This window comes from Mytilus edulis, chromosome 1 (assembly GCF_963676685.1).
Source record: "Mytilus edulis chromosome 1, xbMytEdul2.2, whole genome shotgun sequence".
Taxonomy (NCBI): domain Eukaryota; kingdom Metazoa; phylum Mollusca; class Bivalvia; order Mytilida; family Mytilidae; genus Mytilus; species Mytilus edulis.
The window spans coordinates 74,210,274-74,227,174 of NC_092344.1; the positions used below are offsets into that span (position 1 = coordinate 74,210,274).

The following is a 16,901-nucleotide window of genomic DNA, read 5'->3' on the forward strand; positions in this document are numbered from 1 at the left end:
ACCATGAAAATGAGGTCAAGGACATTGGACATGTGACTGACGGAAACTTCGTAGCATGAGGCATCTATATACAAAGTATGAAGCATCTAGGTCTTTCACCTTCTAAAATATAAACCTTTTAAGAAGTTAGCTAACGCCCCTATGTCGAGCTTTCTGCAACAAACGTTGCAGGCTCGACAAAAATTATCTTTTCATACAGGTTAAAAATTATCTTTTCATAAACTTAAAATGGGTTTGGTTCCTTTTACCATGTTTACTTATTACTAAGCAAACTTCCTGTTCACATTGATATATGATATACATGTATCTATGAAATAAAGGACATGTGGTATGCAGGACTGATAGGTGTTAATCCTAAAATTCAACAAAAGACAATTTGCATGTGAAACTCTTCCCGTTAATTCTCAATCTAGTGATAAGTTTTTTTCAAAAACAACCTTTGCTTCGTTATATATATACAAAAATATTTTCATTGATTTCATCAACAAATAAAGATTCTTATGGGCTACATAATCACATGAAAGTGTAAATTTCTTAATGTTCAAAAGTCCACAATTAGTTGAACTACTTAACTTATCATGCTTATGGTCTATATATAAAAAAAAGTAATAAAAAATTAAGCAATTGTCTTTTATACTTCAAGTGTACCATATGATACCACTTTGAGCATCTCTTTATAAAACTTATTTTTAGAATCTATATAAAATAATATTTTGAAGTGATTTTTTTATCAATAATGATTTCCATCATTCTAGATTTTTAAAAATATGTTTTCACGGAGTTACATTAACTAAAATTAAATTAAAAAGTAGAGGCTAGATAAACTTTGATAAGAGGTTAATCAAATATTATTTGATGTGACAGTGATACAGTTTATGAACGACACATTGAATATTCCAGGCAAAGCGTGTTTCCTTACTTTTGTCAAGGTTGTCATTGTGATGACGTTAAGAAAGATGATGCCCATCTTGTGACGTCAGAGAGAAAAGTACAATGTCTTTACTTACATTTGGACTAAAATTCTTCAGCTATGAATTATGAATTTCGAAAAAAATGAAAAATAAATGATTATAGAAATATCATTAATTTACAATGGTAGAAACCTACAAAAGGCCCCTCCGAAATAATCATGACTATACCCTAGAATCATCCAACAACTGTGGGAACAGTTATCCTGACAATTGCTTAAACACTTACTATTCCGCTGAATCATTTAATTGGTATTCTCTTGATCGACTAAAACATTCCTGTACTCCAGAATCTTTCCAAAGTCTCTTCATGATAGCTGCTAGTTCTGGTGACAGCTCACCCTCATCAGCATTACCCATTAAGGCAAATAACTGTCTAGCATCATCCTGAAAATGATCAAAGCAAAAACTTCATAACAAACTAAATAAGATATATCATGAGCTACAATAGAAAGTTGATGAACAATGGATGTGATTCCAGATCACACAGTACAGCATGCTAAAACAAGAATGTGTCCATAGTACACGGATGCCCCATTCGCACCATCATTTTCTATGTTCAGTGGACCATGAAATTGGGGTCAAATCTTTAATTTGGAATTAAAATTAGAAAGATCATATCATAGGGAACATGTGAACTAAGTTTCAAGTTGATGTAACTTTAACTTCATCAAAAACTACCTTGACCAAAAACTTTAACCTGAACTTTGCACTATTATTTTCTATGTTCAGTGGACCATGAAATTGGGGTAAAAACTATAATTTGGCATTAAAATTAGAAAGATCATATCATGGGGAACATGTGTATTAAGTTTCAAGTTGATTGGACTTCAGCTTCATCAAAAACTACCTCGACCAAAAACTTTAACCTGAAGCGAACAGACCCACAGACGGATGGACGAACGGACGGACGAACGGAGGCACAGACCAGAAAACATAATGCCCCTCTACTATCGTAGGTGGGGCATAAAAATCACATACCGTATGCATGCAGCTTGAATCCAAATTCCTGATCGCTCTTGTTTTGTAGTTTTTGAGGAGAATTCAATTAAAATTATTATTTACAGTATCTGGTAGACTGGACCTTGAGCATGTTGAGATGAGCAATATATGTGAAAACATTTATCATGGTTGAGCATGCTTATAAAAGTCGAATACGGTTACCATATTGCAGAAAGTTAGTTCTATTACAAATTTGCAGAATATAATTTTTCAACTGTGAAATCTGAGTTTATGTACAAATATACAACTATTGTTAGAGTGTTAGGACATATATTACACCTTGAAATGCATGTACCATATAGTTAAGAGATTTTATCTGTTGTACATGTACACATATTTTTTTTATATTAGGCAATTTATGGTGATATATTCAGTGGTCTTGATTGTGACACATTTTGCATTTGGAATAGACAAATTTCTATTTTTATCTGAATCTCCTTTTTTCTATGGTCATTTGTCACGTTTGTTTCCACATAATTCCACATAACAATACAATTCCATCAAACTTGAACAAACTGGGTTTTCATAAATATATATATACAAAACATTATAATCCAATAGTCAACTCCATTTAATTTCAATTTTACATGACATAATTCTGGTTCATTTAACACATTGAATATTTCTAGCCATATAGATATATTATACAAGTGTATTTCACCCATTATTGACCAAACCAAACCATGTTATTGGACATGTTTCAATACTACCATGTTTATGCCATATATATAATTTAATCTTGTGCAGATTTTTCACAAAGGAATATGATTTAATTTTTCTATTCTACAGGAATTTTTAATTTCATATCCCTTTGAAAATACAAAGAAATTTCTATCAAGTATTTTTATTGTATACATGTATATAGCTCTTTCAAGTATATATTTTTAAAAGTATAAGTAAATAGTCCTGATATTTATTTAGAACACATTTACAAACAGATTAAGTTTTCACACTCCTAATGCCATAAAGAATTTGATACAAACAATCACAAACTGTGGTTTAAATTTCTAATCCATTCCATCTATTATAATGATTTTGTGTTATTAATATCTACATTCATACATGTCATAAGGAAGGAAAAGCCTTTTGTATTGGGTACTATGTCATCATTGTCATGTGAATGATCAAACAGGAACTCAAAGGGAAATTACGTAAATACAGGCCCAGGTTCAAATATCCTTACGTATGAATGGAGATTAGAATACTAGTCATTTGCTAGTAGTGTGTTATCATACAAAAAAGATACCCGATTTAAAACTTTAAAAAATTCTAAACAAAAATTAATGTAGCATGTGTTTGTGTTTTATTCATGAATTACAATGGCCTAAGCTCTTCCATAAAATTAGCTATTATAAACAACAAACACAAAGTTAAGAAAAATATGATTTTGCTAGCATGTGGATTTTTACACCAGAGACATTCTAGTTGAATATTTACTAAATGCAAATATTACAAAGAATGTATACAATTTAAGGTTTCCTTTGAGCATGGTGTAACATCATGAACATCAATGAATGAAGACTGGGGACGTAATGTTCATATTTAGTAGCTAAATATGACTGTGCTAGAATTTGTAATCTCATCAGTTTTGAATTATCTTTGTAATAGTATATAATCGTACAGTAGTGACTGCATGTATGCATTCGTTCTGTGTGATTTTTAACTTAATAAAAAAAAAAATCTCAAGAAAGTATAATGAGGTATATTGTAATCCACTTGTATGACTGGAAGCAGTTTTGTAACAAGTTTAAATTACTTTTATATAAGTCGGTATGCAGTGTTCATTTTCTAATGATGTTATCATGTACTAATTGCTGTTCTTTATATTTGTTATACATTTAATTCAAATTATATAAAGATCGTAAATGATTATTATTTCTGTATATGATCATTAGAAAACAAAAACATATGACAAATTTATGACCTAATCACAAAATGCTCTTAAAAAAGAAACTGGGAAACATTCACGATTGAATAGTTTTCCAGCTCTTCACCTGCAAACATGTACATTTGTCATGTTTGTCTAATCATTTGAAAAATCTGGCCTCCCACACAACTTTCTTTTTTAATATGTACATTGAAAATACTCTCTCCATACAGCTAGGGCCATCAGCATGATCAGGGTGTACAGAATTGAAAAAAGAAAGTAAATGTCTAGGGTCACGAAAAAAAAAGAGTAAAATTCTAATCTCATAGTGCAGCCACACCTGTCACTGTGAGTTCAAGGTCAAGGTTAATATCTATACCCTGACCTATTATGTTCTTTTAATGAAGTGGTAACTGAAAAAGTAAGCATGAATGAATTTTGTTTAGTGACATACAATTACCTCAGGCATAAATAGTTACAACTGCCAATTTTATATATATATTGTCACAATGATTTTATACATTTCTAGCCATAGCGTAAACCACAGATTTGTAAATTGTGTACTAATGATCTGCTATACATGCTAAATCTATACATGTCTTTATTTATTGTATTAGTAACATGAACTGCTTACAAATACTTTTTAAAAAATCCAATTTATTTGATAAAAATCTACATGTAAATTTGTACATCACACCTCCTGTGTATAGTTGTATATAACTTCACAGTTTGAAAACTACTCATTAATAGCTGAACACCATTTTACATTATAATGATGATTTTCGTTTACAGAAAATGACAGAAGTTGACATTTGCTACAAATCACAGTCATAAAATTCATCCCCTGGGAATTTCCTAACATACTAGTCAGCTAAAATTGGAAGAAATCAATTTTGGTATAATTTTATTGTTTATATTCAGTTCTTTTTTTTTCTGTTTTTTTTTTGTAATATATCATTTTAATTTTAAATCTTTGATTTTTACTACACTGTTTGAACTTTTCCAAATGATGAGATTAACTGAACAAGATACAATGGAAGGATTGTTGAGTTCCAATTTATAAAATTTTCCTGATTAGGAGCATTCATCGGACCCCGCTCTTATTTTGACACCAGTAACATGTTCTATATACATTATGTATACTCAGTTCTTTTTCTCATTTTAATATTGAGTGTAAAAATACTAAAAGACAAAATTGATGACTTATATCGCAGTGTTCTCCCGAGGGCATTAAAGCAGCGTGGTACTCTGGTGCTATATTTTCTGCCATGGTGCTTATATGATTTTATAATAGAGTGTAAAGGGGCTATGGTGCTATATTTTTTGGAAAACCAGTGCTATTTTTATTTCATGATGATGGTGCAGTTTTAAAAATTCTGGGGAGAACACGGACACTCAAGTTTTGTACTGAAGCATAAATGTTAACCTATAATACATGTAATAGTATTACATACTAAAATTACACTCTATCATTGTCTATATGTAAGAGTTTTCCGGATTAAACCTTTCCATAAGTAGTTATGTCAAGGCTTTACAGTATAAAAGGTTTTTGTAACCATTCCACATTCACCTTGTTCACTACTGCATACATGTTTGTTTTAATCTCAAACAAACATGATGATGCAAAATCAGTATCCCTCCCAATGAAAAATTACAATTTTTAGCAACATCATTATTTACAACAGCTACACAAGAATTTTATTCAGAAGTGTAAATTCAAATGGAGTATGAAGAAATATCTTCCTCAACAACTATGTTTTTCTTAAGAATTTCAATGTAAAAACTTTCAATTATTGATACATTTTGTAATACATGAAATAAGGTTGCATAAAATACCACTTGACTTTTCTTTATCTATCTTCCTGTTTGATAATGAAAAAAGGTATATGAACTAAAACTCATGCATGGCCTTTTAACTTACAAAAATCACCTATCAAAATCCAAACTAGCATGAGATTTTACTATTTAACATGTTTAACAAAATTTAAAATTGAAACTCAAAGTCTGCTTTGTTTTCTTTGTCTTTTTAAAAACAATGAGCCAAATATTTCTTTGCATTTGTCAACAAAAGGGAAAAAAGAGAACCAAGTCTGTTCATGGTTAAATAAATGTAGGGTTTCTCAATTAGATTTTCAATTCAAGACAACTTTAACAAGGATTGTGTTACCACTTTATTCTATTCCTATGTTGGAAAAGATGAAAAAATAACCTGAAATTCAATAATTAAATAACTGTGCACAGTAATGATTCTGCAAGTAGAACAGTCTTGTACTCTTAATCATTTGTAGTACTACCGCTGTACATGACACTTGCAGGCATTTCATTCTAATAATCTTTCAATGGAAGATCATAAAACCATGTAAAGCAGTGTAAATTTTTCAATAATTACATCTATTTTTGGCCATGTTGATTGCTTTTACTGAATAATTTATGATGTAGATAATTGAGAATGAATTAGTCTCAAAGCATTTAACATAATCCTTCAGAACACATGATCTGGTGAAATGATTTAAGTCTATTACAAGCAAATACATATAATGTTCTATCCTAACTTTCTGATAAAATTGAAAATGGAAGTGGGGAATGTGTCAAAGACTTTAAGAGACAACAACCCGACAAAAGAGATATGTACCGTAACATGTATGTTCTTACACATTTAGAACTGATGTTGAACATGTACAATAAATGTAGTTTTTCCAATGTTTAACAGGAATTTATATATTATCATAACTATTTTTCAAGTTTCTAGTGAAAGGACCCTATCCTAATATGAATTAGTTTGAAATCTTACATAATTCAACAAAAATGCCTAAGCCCCTAGTAAAAGGACCCTATCCTCAAATCATATCATGCATACATGTACATGTAATTCTACCAAAATTCCTTAAGCCTATAATGAACCCTACAATGTATATACATTTGATATATACTAACATGAATTGGTTTGAAATCATGCATAATTCAACAAAAATTCCCCAGCCCTAGTAAAAGGACCCTAACCTAATATGATATAGTTTGAAATCATGCATAATTTCACAAAAAGAGGGGTTTGTGCAAACTCATTTAACCCCATAAAATTAAATGCTGTTACCAAGTGAGATATCTTGATCATATTATTGTTATTTGTCTGTGTAAATATATATGTGACATTACCATGCATTCCCATATTATATGTATGCCTATTCGATTGTACTATTAAAAACAACATTGATCATGGCAACTACAACATGTTAGACAGTAATTTCTAAACATTCAAAGATCAGACATAAATAAGTCAAAACCAATTTATATAATTACTATGTCTATTTGCTGTAATGTTTCAAGTTCAAGATCAAATCCATGATGAATTTAAATCAGGTTAATAGGCAGCCTTTTTATTCATCTTGTATCATTTATATATATGTCAATTGTTTGCCAAAATTTGACAGAAACTTGTCATATAGGACTTAACATGCTTAATGAAGATCATTTTAAAGACATCAGTTCTTTTTCTTCTTGCTTATTACTATGGACAAAATTTGTAGTAATGAAGCTAAAGAATTTCATTATGACAAGATGAAGAAATCAGACCAGGCTGAAATTGGTGAATCTGATCCAGAAAAAAAAGTGCTTTAACATCAAGTCTTCAGGGCTTGTTTTACAGACAAATTTCAGTATCAATTCAACCAAATATTAATTAGTAATTTAATATTTTTTCATACATATATACAAAAATATATTTTTTATCAAAATGAACTTCACGTTCCCTTTCAACAATCGATATATAGAATTCCCAACAGCTATGAATTACTTAACAAAAGTTGTCAAACTAATTGCTTTTAAAATGATGTGTGTGTATATCATAGCGCTATTGATTTCTATACAAAGCATTCAGTTTTAGGGTAGGGAAATAAAAGATTAGTTGATAAAGCCAGCTAATGATTTTCCTATTGTGGCAATCCTTAATCTGAGAAATTTGTACTAATTTCATTACTTTCTGCATACATGTACATTAATTTTGTATAATTTGTCCTGATGAAGCCGATCTAATCGGCGAAACATGTCAACAATAAAAGATGCAGTTTACTTAAGTGTTGTTGTCAATGTAGCGGTTTCTGCATACATGTACATTATTAGTCATTTTAATAAAGTATGCTGTCTCATAAAAGACAATTTTCCTTTTCATCATGTTCATCGTTAACATATATAATACACCTTTAGTTAGCATGATCATCTAGTGAACAGTATAGCTATACATGTTTATAATTATTTACATACATTGTACATGTAGTTTGTAATCAAATCTATTATAATTTACAAAAGGTTCAGGACTTCATGCCTGTTCTCGTAAAAAATCAAAGTGTCTTCAATTTCTACATGGTGTACAGATGATGAACAAATATTTGTAGAACCAAAGTAAAGATCTCTACATGTCTCTTTACAATTTAGGTCAATCAGGTAAGATGGAGGTGTCATATAATAATGTAGTGACAGCAGGTGCCCTACAGTCAATAGTTAATGACACATCAGAATGTAAGATGATAATGGAAAAATCATAAAAATGAAATACACAATCTTTAACTCAATCTGTCACAGAATTCTTTATACACATGATACATATATACAACATATTAGTAGAACATGTGAGCTTCCTTAATTCAATTAACAATTAAAAATGTTCACTATCATGACTAAAAGAAAAAAAAAATTCTACATAAAACTTCAAATAGGCCATGTAGGCTAACCCTTTGATATATAAGAAAAATGCAGGTTGAAAAATATTTGAAGAATGTGGCTTCTTGTGTCCTTTTGAATTTCTTGTATCCAATTTCTCAACATGTATCTGAATATGCACATCATGCATCCACATACTAAATAAAAAAAAATATAGTTGGGGTCTGAACCTACAACGCTGTCAGAACGTAATTGATTTGGGTCATCTGTATATACTCATTCCCTTTCATATATAAAAGCCATGAAAACTTTGACAACAATTGTTAGTTGAGCCGCCTGTTGTAAAAGTAGCATAATATATCACATATCATATACATGCATGTATAATTTTTGGCATAAGTTTGGTCTCCATTTTCCTTATAGATTTAACCTTTACAAACCATCTCTTTATTTGTAGTAAAATATGTTGATTACACTAACATTGTGCTATTATAAACAATTAGCAGTCTGAAGTGTCCTGAAATGAATATCAACATGGACAGTATTGAGTTCCAACTATAGGTTAAGTATACATATGACAATGTATGATAGTCTGTACTTTACAACAGTATTATATGCTATAGACTTACAGCTCTATCTGGGTGACCAAAATCAATTTTCAGTTGTCCCATCGCTCTAATAATGGCCATCATTGACTGGATAGTGTTACTGTAGACCACTGGTTTATACTGCAAACATTCTTCTTGGGAATAACCTTTTTCATGTATAATTCTGTAATTGATAATAAGTGTATGTGTAAGTACCATGTGTGAAACTACAGTTGTGGACTTCAAACTTAAGTCTATTAGATCCAAAATTGACCATGTTGACCAAACAAAAACTGTTGCAAAAGGTACACCTCAAAATTCATATATACATACATGTATGCATATACATCAATAATGAATAAACTATTTTATTATATGACTGCATAAATAGAAAATGTGTCCCATTGTCCATGAGACACAGATAAAGGACCCCATTGCATATAAAGTTATTAAGGGACTTATTTCTAGAACAGTAAAAGTGACACTACCCAAATAACCTGAGTTTTATGGTAATATGCATTGTATATAAGTTTCATAACATTTGGTTGTGGCAAATTAAAGTTAGAGAACTGAAACAAATTTTGTGACGAACGTTAAAAAGGACAAGGGTGAAACTTAATGCTATGGGAGGGCATAAAAATTTATCTTTAATCATTTGTTAAGGCTTGGGGAATCTTTTTTGATTAAACATTACCGGTATAATCACCCTAAGAAAAATCGTGAGAGGATCTTAAATTTGGAATGTGAACCTTTTTTTTTTCTAGGCAAAGACAATGATGTAGATTTATGACATCATGCAAATAATCTTTTTTTTTCTCCTTTTTCTGGTTTTTCTGTGACAGTAAATATCATTTTCATAAATGAATTTGATCTAACATTTCAACTTATTAAAGTTAGCAACTGCCAAACAGATAATAATATTAAGGATAACATTATTTAGTTAAATATCTTGGAACAGATACTACAATTTCAGTACAATGTACTATTAGTAATCACTAGAAAATTGGAGATGCATATAATACTTAATAATTGTTGACATTTGATATCAGTTGATAATAACCTCATCAAAAGTCAATAATTGTATAATATTATATATTATATTATACATTATATAAAAAAGATATGTATTTATATGCAAACATCATAAACATGTATGTATACAGTAGTACAGTATTTCGACTCTAGATTAGACATTTTTTTAAATGGTCAAATCGTTATTTTGATTTTAAGAATTAATTGTAAATTTCTCATCCTACTAGACCCATTGCATTGTTACTAGAAAAGATGTGTCAGAACTACATTTTGTACATATATAATCCACATTAAATCTGTTACAAGAAAATTTAAAGTGTACAAGACTGTGAGACTATCTTACATGTATTATGGTCAATTTTCCAGGAAATTAAATTAAAAAGAAAAGTAATTAATCATCAATTAACAAGTCTTAGCTATGAAGTTTCACATGTAAGCGGGATATCAGTGCCTGAAAAAATTTTTGGGGGGCAAGTAAAAACAAGGGAAGTAGTCATAATTTACTGTCCGGGACCGAGTTTCCTGTGGGCCGAGTTGTTACAAATGTCTAGTTAATCAAGAGTTGTCTTCCATTGTTTTTTTTACGGGGGAGCAGCTCTGGAAAACCTCCAATTCTTTACATGATTAAATATTATTTTATAAATTACGATGATTTGAATTTTAGCAGAAGTGTAGGGCAGTCGCCCAGACGTTTTATTTTGGGCCAGTAATTACCAGATTACTTGTCTTTTAACAACTTCTGATCGCCCTGACATAAAAGTGGTTGCCTCAGGCGCTGGATATGGTATTGGTTTTTGCTCATAGTCATAACTTTTAAAAATTTGTAACCTGTAGTATGCTTAATTAATAAATAAGCAGTAGACCATTGGTTTCCCTGTTTGAATATTTTACACTTGTAATTTTTTAGCCCTTTATAGCTAGCTGTTTTCGGTGTGAGCTAAGGCTTTTTGTTGAAGGCCATACTTTGCTGTTGTATGTTCTATGGTCGGGTTGTTGTCTCTTTGACACATTTCCATTCTCAATTTTATTTGACCTATAATGGTTTACAATGCACTTTTCACAACTTGTGACTTGGATGGAGAGTTGTTTCATTGGCACTCATACCACATTTTCTCATATCTACATGTATATGCTTCATTTAAAATCTGTTGGATATTTGACTCATTGGCAATCATACATTATGTAGTTTGTACCACATCTCCTCACTTTATTTTTGTAAATAAAATTACACATACATGTACAAATACAATGTATTACAAACATGACAAAGCTGAACATTAAAAGTTGATAGGTATAAAGTATTTTAATCATATATATTGTGTGTCGACTAATGACTTCAAGGTCACTTATAATAACAGGAAATTCAACTTACATGTATTATCAAAATCTATTAATGGGCATTTGTACAAGCTCTATCCCATCATGGATATAATCATTTAGGAATACATGTATAAATTAAATCTACATTTTACTATTTACAAATTTAAGTTATTGGTCATAAACATGTGGTTTTTTTGAAACCATACTTAATGAGAAAATTCTCAGAATGACACGCTCTTCGCACGGTAAGAACCTATTGGCAGACGACAACTGCAGTTTTATAATTACTAGACCATTTATATGTTTTGCATAGACCCAGACCAACTTCTAGTTTACCATGGAGATTGGTCATTCTAGTATTTCCTTGCAACCCTGTAATGATTTAACTGCGATAAAAAATCCCAAAACCAGTTACATGTACCTGAACAATTTATAAAGTAATCAAACCTGTTTTCATCATATATGCCTTCTTCTGTTTACATTACTAATAAACTTACTTCATTTGTTTAACTATTGTACTCTTTCCAGATTCACCAGCACCTGTAACATAAATAAATATATACATGTCAGGTGTAATAGGAATATTTGCTGACCTGTTTCTCAGACATCAGATGTGGTGGACTAAAACTACAAATTTATGACCCTTTATTTATGCATTACTGGTGTTGTTGTTTTAGTTCAGTTCAGTATTGTTTCCAAAAGTTTTTGGCATACATGATTATACATCTACATTTTTTAATTAGCTGCGGAACCGTAGCTCTTAGGTCTTTGGATATTTTTTACTATTTGTGGACAATAATTAATATCATAAGGATGTGTACAAAATGTAGGACCTAAGAGCTACGGTTCTGCAGCTAACATGTAATATACTTTAGCCCCAATCCCGGATCCAAAGTTTTTTGGTGTCAAGATTTAAAATCAATGTGGGCACTTTACAAATGTAAGTACTAAAATAAAACTTTTTCACCCCTTTGCTCAACATGTGTTGGAAATTTCTATGCATGTATGTTTGTCACGTGGTGATGGAAGTCACATGACAGATTCGTATGAAAACTGTATCCCGGAACTGGCCTATATGTTCGAAATATATATATACATGTACATAGATTGCAGATAAGTCTAATAAAATAATTCTTATTCTTTATAAAAATATTGGTCAACATTTGTCAACTACATGTGTATAATGATGTTGTCAATTGTATATAATAAAGTGCTAATGAGAGAGCCAATTTCACCAATTTACACTGACAATGTTAACACGTCTAATCTGTATACATGTACATTGTACATCAGAAAAATTATGAAAAATACAGAGATCAAGGTTCCTTTGTCATGTTTGGTAATAATAAGCTGGTTTGTGAAGAGTTTACCTTTTTCTGTCAGGGATGAAGTTAAAGTAAGAGCCAGAAAAAATGCCAGCTGTGACATTGATATTTTGTCTGAAATGTCTGAAGTTTTAAAATTTCGAGCCATCTTATTTTAATGCCAGCAAGAATTTCGGATTAAGAAGTTACATGTATGTTTCAGACATTGATCTTAGAGTCTGTGACACTTGAACTGTACACCTAAATTTTATTGCTATTTGGAAATCTGTCCCGCTTGAACTATTTGACACCATATATACAACAATCACTTTTCCAATGGATTGCAATGTCATGTGTGGCATCAGATATTTTGTATTGTGACGTCAATATTTCTGGGAACCTGTGTGATGTCCAGTAATTGCAGACAAATAGCAATTAGGTGTACCTTTTGCTTTGATGCCTTATGTTGATAGTTCAAAGCAAAAAAGTGTAATAGCCTTTATGGAGGGTGGTAAAGTGTTATTTCCGTGCAACATGTTTTGCCATTTTTATTAAACGTGCAGCTGTGAAAAACATTCGTTATTCACTGTGTTTCAGGGCTTCCAAAACGGTCATATATTCCGGTCATTTGTATAATGTCTGGTAAAAGTCCGGCTGGGCAAAGCATGAAACGGTCATATACTTTTTAGTTTTCAAGGCTTTTTCAGTCATTTTTACATAATTCACTATCTTTTTGACCCAACCTTTTGCCTTTAACATCAACACATTTCCGATTATATATCATGTAAATGTGACATGATGATTAATTACTATCAAAACAACACCTACTTCAATACTTTCTAATTTTAATCAAGGCTAATTAGTAGTTGGACAGCTGAAATCTACCTGTTCAGGTGACAGGTGAACTATGTTCAGTACCAGACATCGTATAAATTGATCGGTTTATTCACAATTACTTTCTTACATTTCAGCAGTTTGTATCTAATTGATTTAGTCCAAAAGATTAAAATTATTAGAAATTAGTTTATCAACATGATTTGATGAAAAATTTAAAAAGGTTTTAAATGAAAAATCGTCAGAAGTATTTTGTTGAAGAAATAACGTGGAAAGAGCTTCTTCTCTTAGTTGTGCTTTGTAAACGTACACGAATTTTACGTATTCGTTTATGGTCCATGTTTTACCATTGTCAAGTCAACATCCGATTAAAACAATGTGAAAACGAAAGTAAAGTTTTTGACAACGTCATTTTGCACAAATAAAAAGTCTAAGGCAGATATGAGCACGCTATTGTGCATGTTTTGAACGATGCACTGCCAATTTAACAGTTACATCAGTCAGAGATATAACTCTATAGGGTTATTCCAGGAAATAACTTGCGTTTGTTATCACAGATACTTGCACCTTAAATTTTCTAAATCTCTAATAACATATGCTTGTTATTTGTAAAATTATTTCATTTATAGTGGGCTCTAGCTATATATATAGGGAACTCTTGAGACTTTGGCAGAAACTAAATGCATAGTTTTGATAACAAATTTTTTAATTAAATTAATACATTTTTGATGGACCATGGTAAATCAATGAGTCGAGGCTATTAAGGGATAAACTTAGCTGTGATAACAAGGCTTAGTTATTAAAGGAATGTAACTTATTATATAAGACACTTGGGAATTACTGAGAAACTTACACCTTGTAATTAAGCATGATGTATGTCTGAGCAAATGCTTTGAAGTGATATAGAGAAGCTGTGATAACACCCTTTAGTTATTACAGGCATATTTTTTCTGTAATAACATATAGGTGTACTATGCAAAATTGGCAAACTATCAACTGTTATATCTTTAAATAGTTAAGTATACATATAGAAAAAAAGTAATATCAATAGAACTTTTATACATTTTAACTAAACTAATGATGTATATTGTCCCTTTCAGGGATCTCCATGGATGAAAATTGAACGATGGAGGAACTTTCACCATTACAAACTGTGTCTACGCTGTACAGTGTAGCGAGATCGAAAGTATTTTATCCCTCCATACAAGGAACGGTGAACATGCTAAATCATTGCTTATTTAAATTATATTTATTTGAATTTTCATTATAGAATTAGAAGTATCTATATTTTCATTTTTTAACATTTTTGAAGGCTTTGAAACATGTTATCACAGTTCTTTGATTTTTTAGTTCACACTAACAAATGTATGTTATTTTCCTGTAATAACCATATAGAGTTATATCCCTGACTGTACATCAGAACATCAAATTCATATCATATCAAAGTAAAGTTTAAAATCGTTTTTTTTAATGTAATGTAATGTCAATCATTGGAATGGCCATCTGATTACCATAATTGCCTTTTGTGAGTAAGTCTTAAGGGATTAAAATCGGGATCAGATATGAAATGTCCGGCTGGGTCAAATATTTTTTGGAAGCCCTGCCGTGTTTCATGAAATCGGTAAAAAGATCAACGTGCAAGCAATTTTTAATCATTTGTTCATTGTGAAATTTTATTTCCCGTTCTTCCGTGCAGATACCCCCTTCTATATAGGCTTCATAATTATTTGGACATATTTGGCACATTACATTTTAAGAAAAAAGGGGACGTCACATAATTTTTGATGATATAAATACCCTTCTTTCGAAACATTCACAAACATGTTAATGACAGCATAATCCACACTGACCATAGAAATGGTGTATAATTTAAAATATTGTCAACAGTGAGACTATGAACATGATTGCATTTGGTTTACTTACTGTACCAATAGCCAGGGGGAGTTTGAGGGGTTCGGACGAACCCCCCCCCCCCCCCCAAATCAAATAAGCACTGTTCAAGTCAAAGTTTTGTTCAAATTGTGACTGTTAAAGTCGAGTTCGATTTATTCGTGATAATGTATATATTTTAATTTAATGTAGCATCATGTGTTTTACTCTTTTGAGTGTGTACGACGTTAGACTAAGTTGATATGACAAGGCACATGAATTATTCGTCAAAATAGTCATTCGCAACAATCAACCGTTTTCTGTGTTTCATAAATACTTACCTAATAATAACAATTTTACTTCTCTCGCTGCTTTTTCGCCATCTGCACGAAGTGTTTTGTCAATTTGTTTTGATCTTTCCGATGCGGCTTTGTCGTCGGAAGAAGTAGCACACCCCATAGTTTATTTGTAATGTTAATCCAAAAATTACACCATAAATTATATAATAAATCCAATGAACCAAAAATATGTGTGAAAAATGATAAGAAACACCCAAATTTTAAGAAAACTTCCTGTAAATCGTTGACATTTTCATCGGTTGTCTGATGCTTTTTGAATAAACTCCCCGGATGTGGACGGGCACCTTGTCGAGACTTGAACGAGATTAGCTTTTTAACATAATTATATGGACTTTCTCAAAACATGTTTTTTTATGTCTGTTATTTTTATTAGACATGTCTTTTATTTTTCGATCAATAAGTTATATCAGAGACATATTCTGGTTATAAATGGAGACTAGAAAATATTTTTTATTCATTAAATCCGTATCTTTCAAATTTACCTGCAAATTTTAGTATTTCCTCTTTCTGGGACTATTAAACTAACTATAGTCCCAGCTCTTTTTGATATGGCGTCTATCTATGATGGGCATTGATCATTGGAGGGTCATAACTAATTTTCTCGTGTACTAGCAAAAAACTTGTTGAAAATGCTATAATTAAAATTGAAAAAGCGATATTAAATATTGCAAATGCTCTTTTCGATGATGAAAAATTCTCTTTTCAATATTCCAAAAATCATTTAAGCGTAGGTTTTTTCGCGTTTTGTGTAATAAAGCATTTGCGATAAATCATAAGTATTTGCGATGATTAATATAATATTCGCAGTGATAGATACAGCACTCATAATTTGCTTAATCATGCCTACTGAAGTAATAAAAAAACCTTAAAACTTATAATTTTTTGTCACAGGATTTGCTGTCATAATATATACTTTTGAAACCCAAGGTATCAATAGAAATGCAATATATATATATATATCGCTTAATTTAATTTGATCTATGACATTGAACATTTCGTCAATTTTTTTTACTTTATAGTTTCTGCACCTGAGATCACCCCTAGTTTTTGGTGGGGTTCGTGTTGTTTATTCTTTAGTTTTCTATGTTGTGTCGTGTGTACTATTG

The 16,901-nt window shown here is 30.8% G+C and overlaps 1 protein-coding gene across 2 annotated transcripts in view; it reads right to left on the bottom strand.

The window, feature by feature from the left end:
- The window catches only part of LOC139489806 (guanine nucleotide-binding protein G(i) subunit alpha), a 28,147-nt gene extending 12,029 nt beyond the window's left edge, over nucleotides 1-16,118 (bottom strand). The window contains exons 1-4 of one of the 2 annotated variants that reach the window (XR_011656243.1): nucleotides 15,778-16,073; nucleotides 11,927-11,969; nucleotides 9,120-9,261; nucleotides 1,198-1,355 (exon numbers count right to left, since the gene is read on the bottom strand). Coding sequence is in view for 1 of the 2 variants with exons in the window: in XM_071276657.1 (XP_071132758.1) it covers nucleotides 1,198-1,355; nucleotides 9,120-9,261; nucleotides 11,927-11,969; nucleotides 15,778-15,895 (461 nt within the window). In the remaining variant the exon portion in view is untranslated. Of the gene's footprint in view, nucleotides 1-1,197; nucleotides 1,356-9,119; nucleotides 9,262-11,926; nucleotides 11,970-15,777 lie in introns of both variants that reach the window. The other variant, XM_071276657.1, reaches the window with a different exon arrangement.
- Between the last annotated feature and the right edge of the window lie 783 nt (nucleotides 16,119-16,901).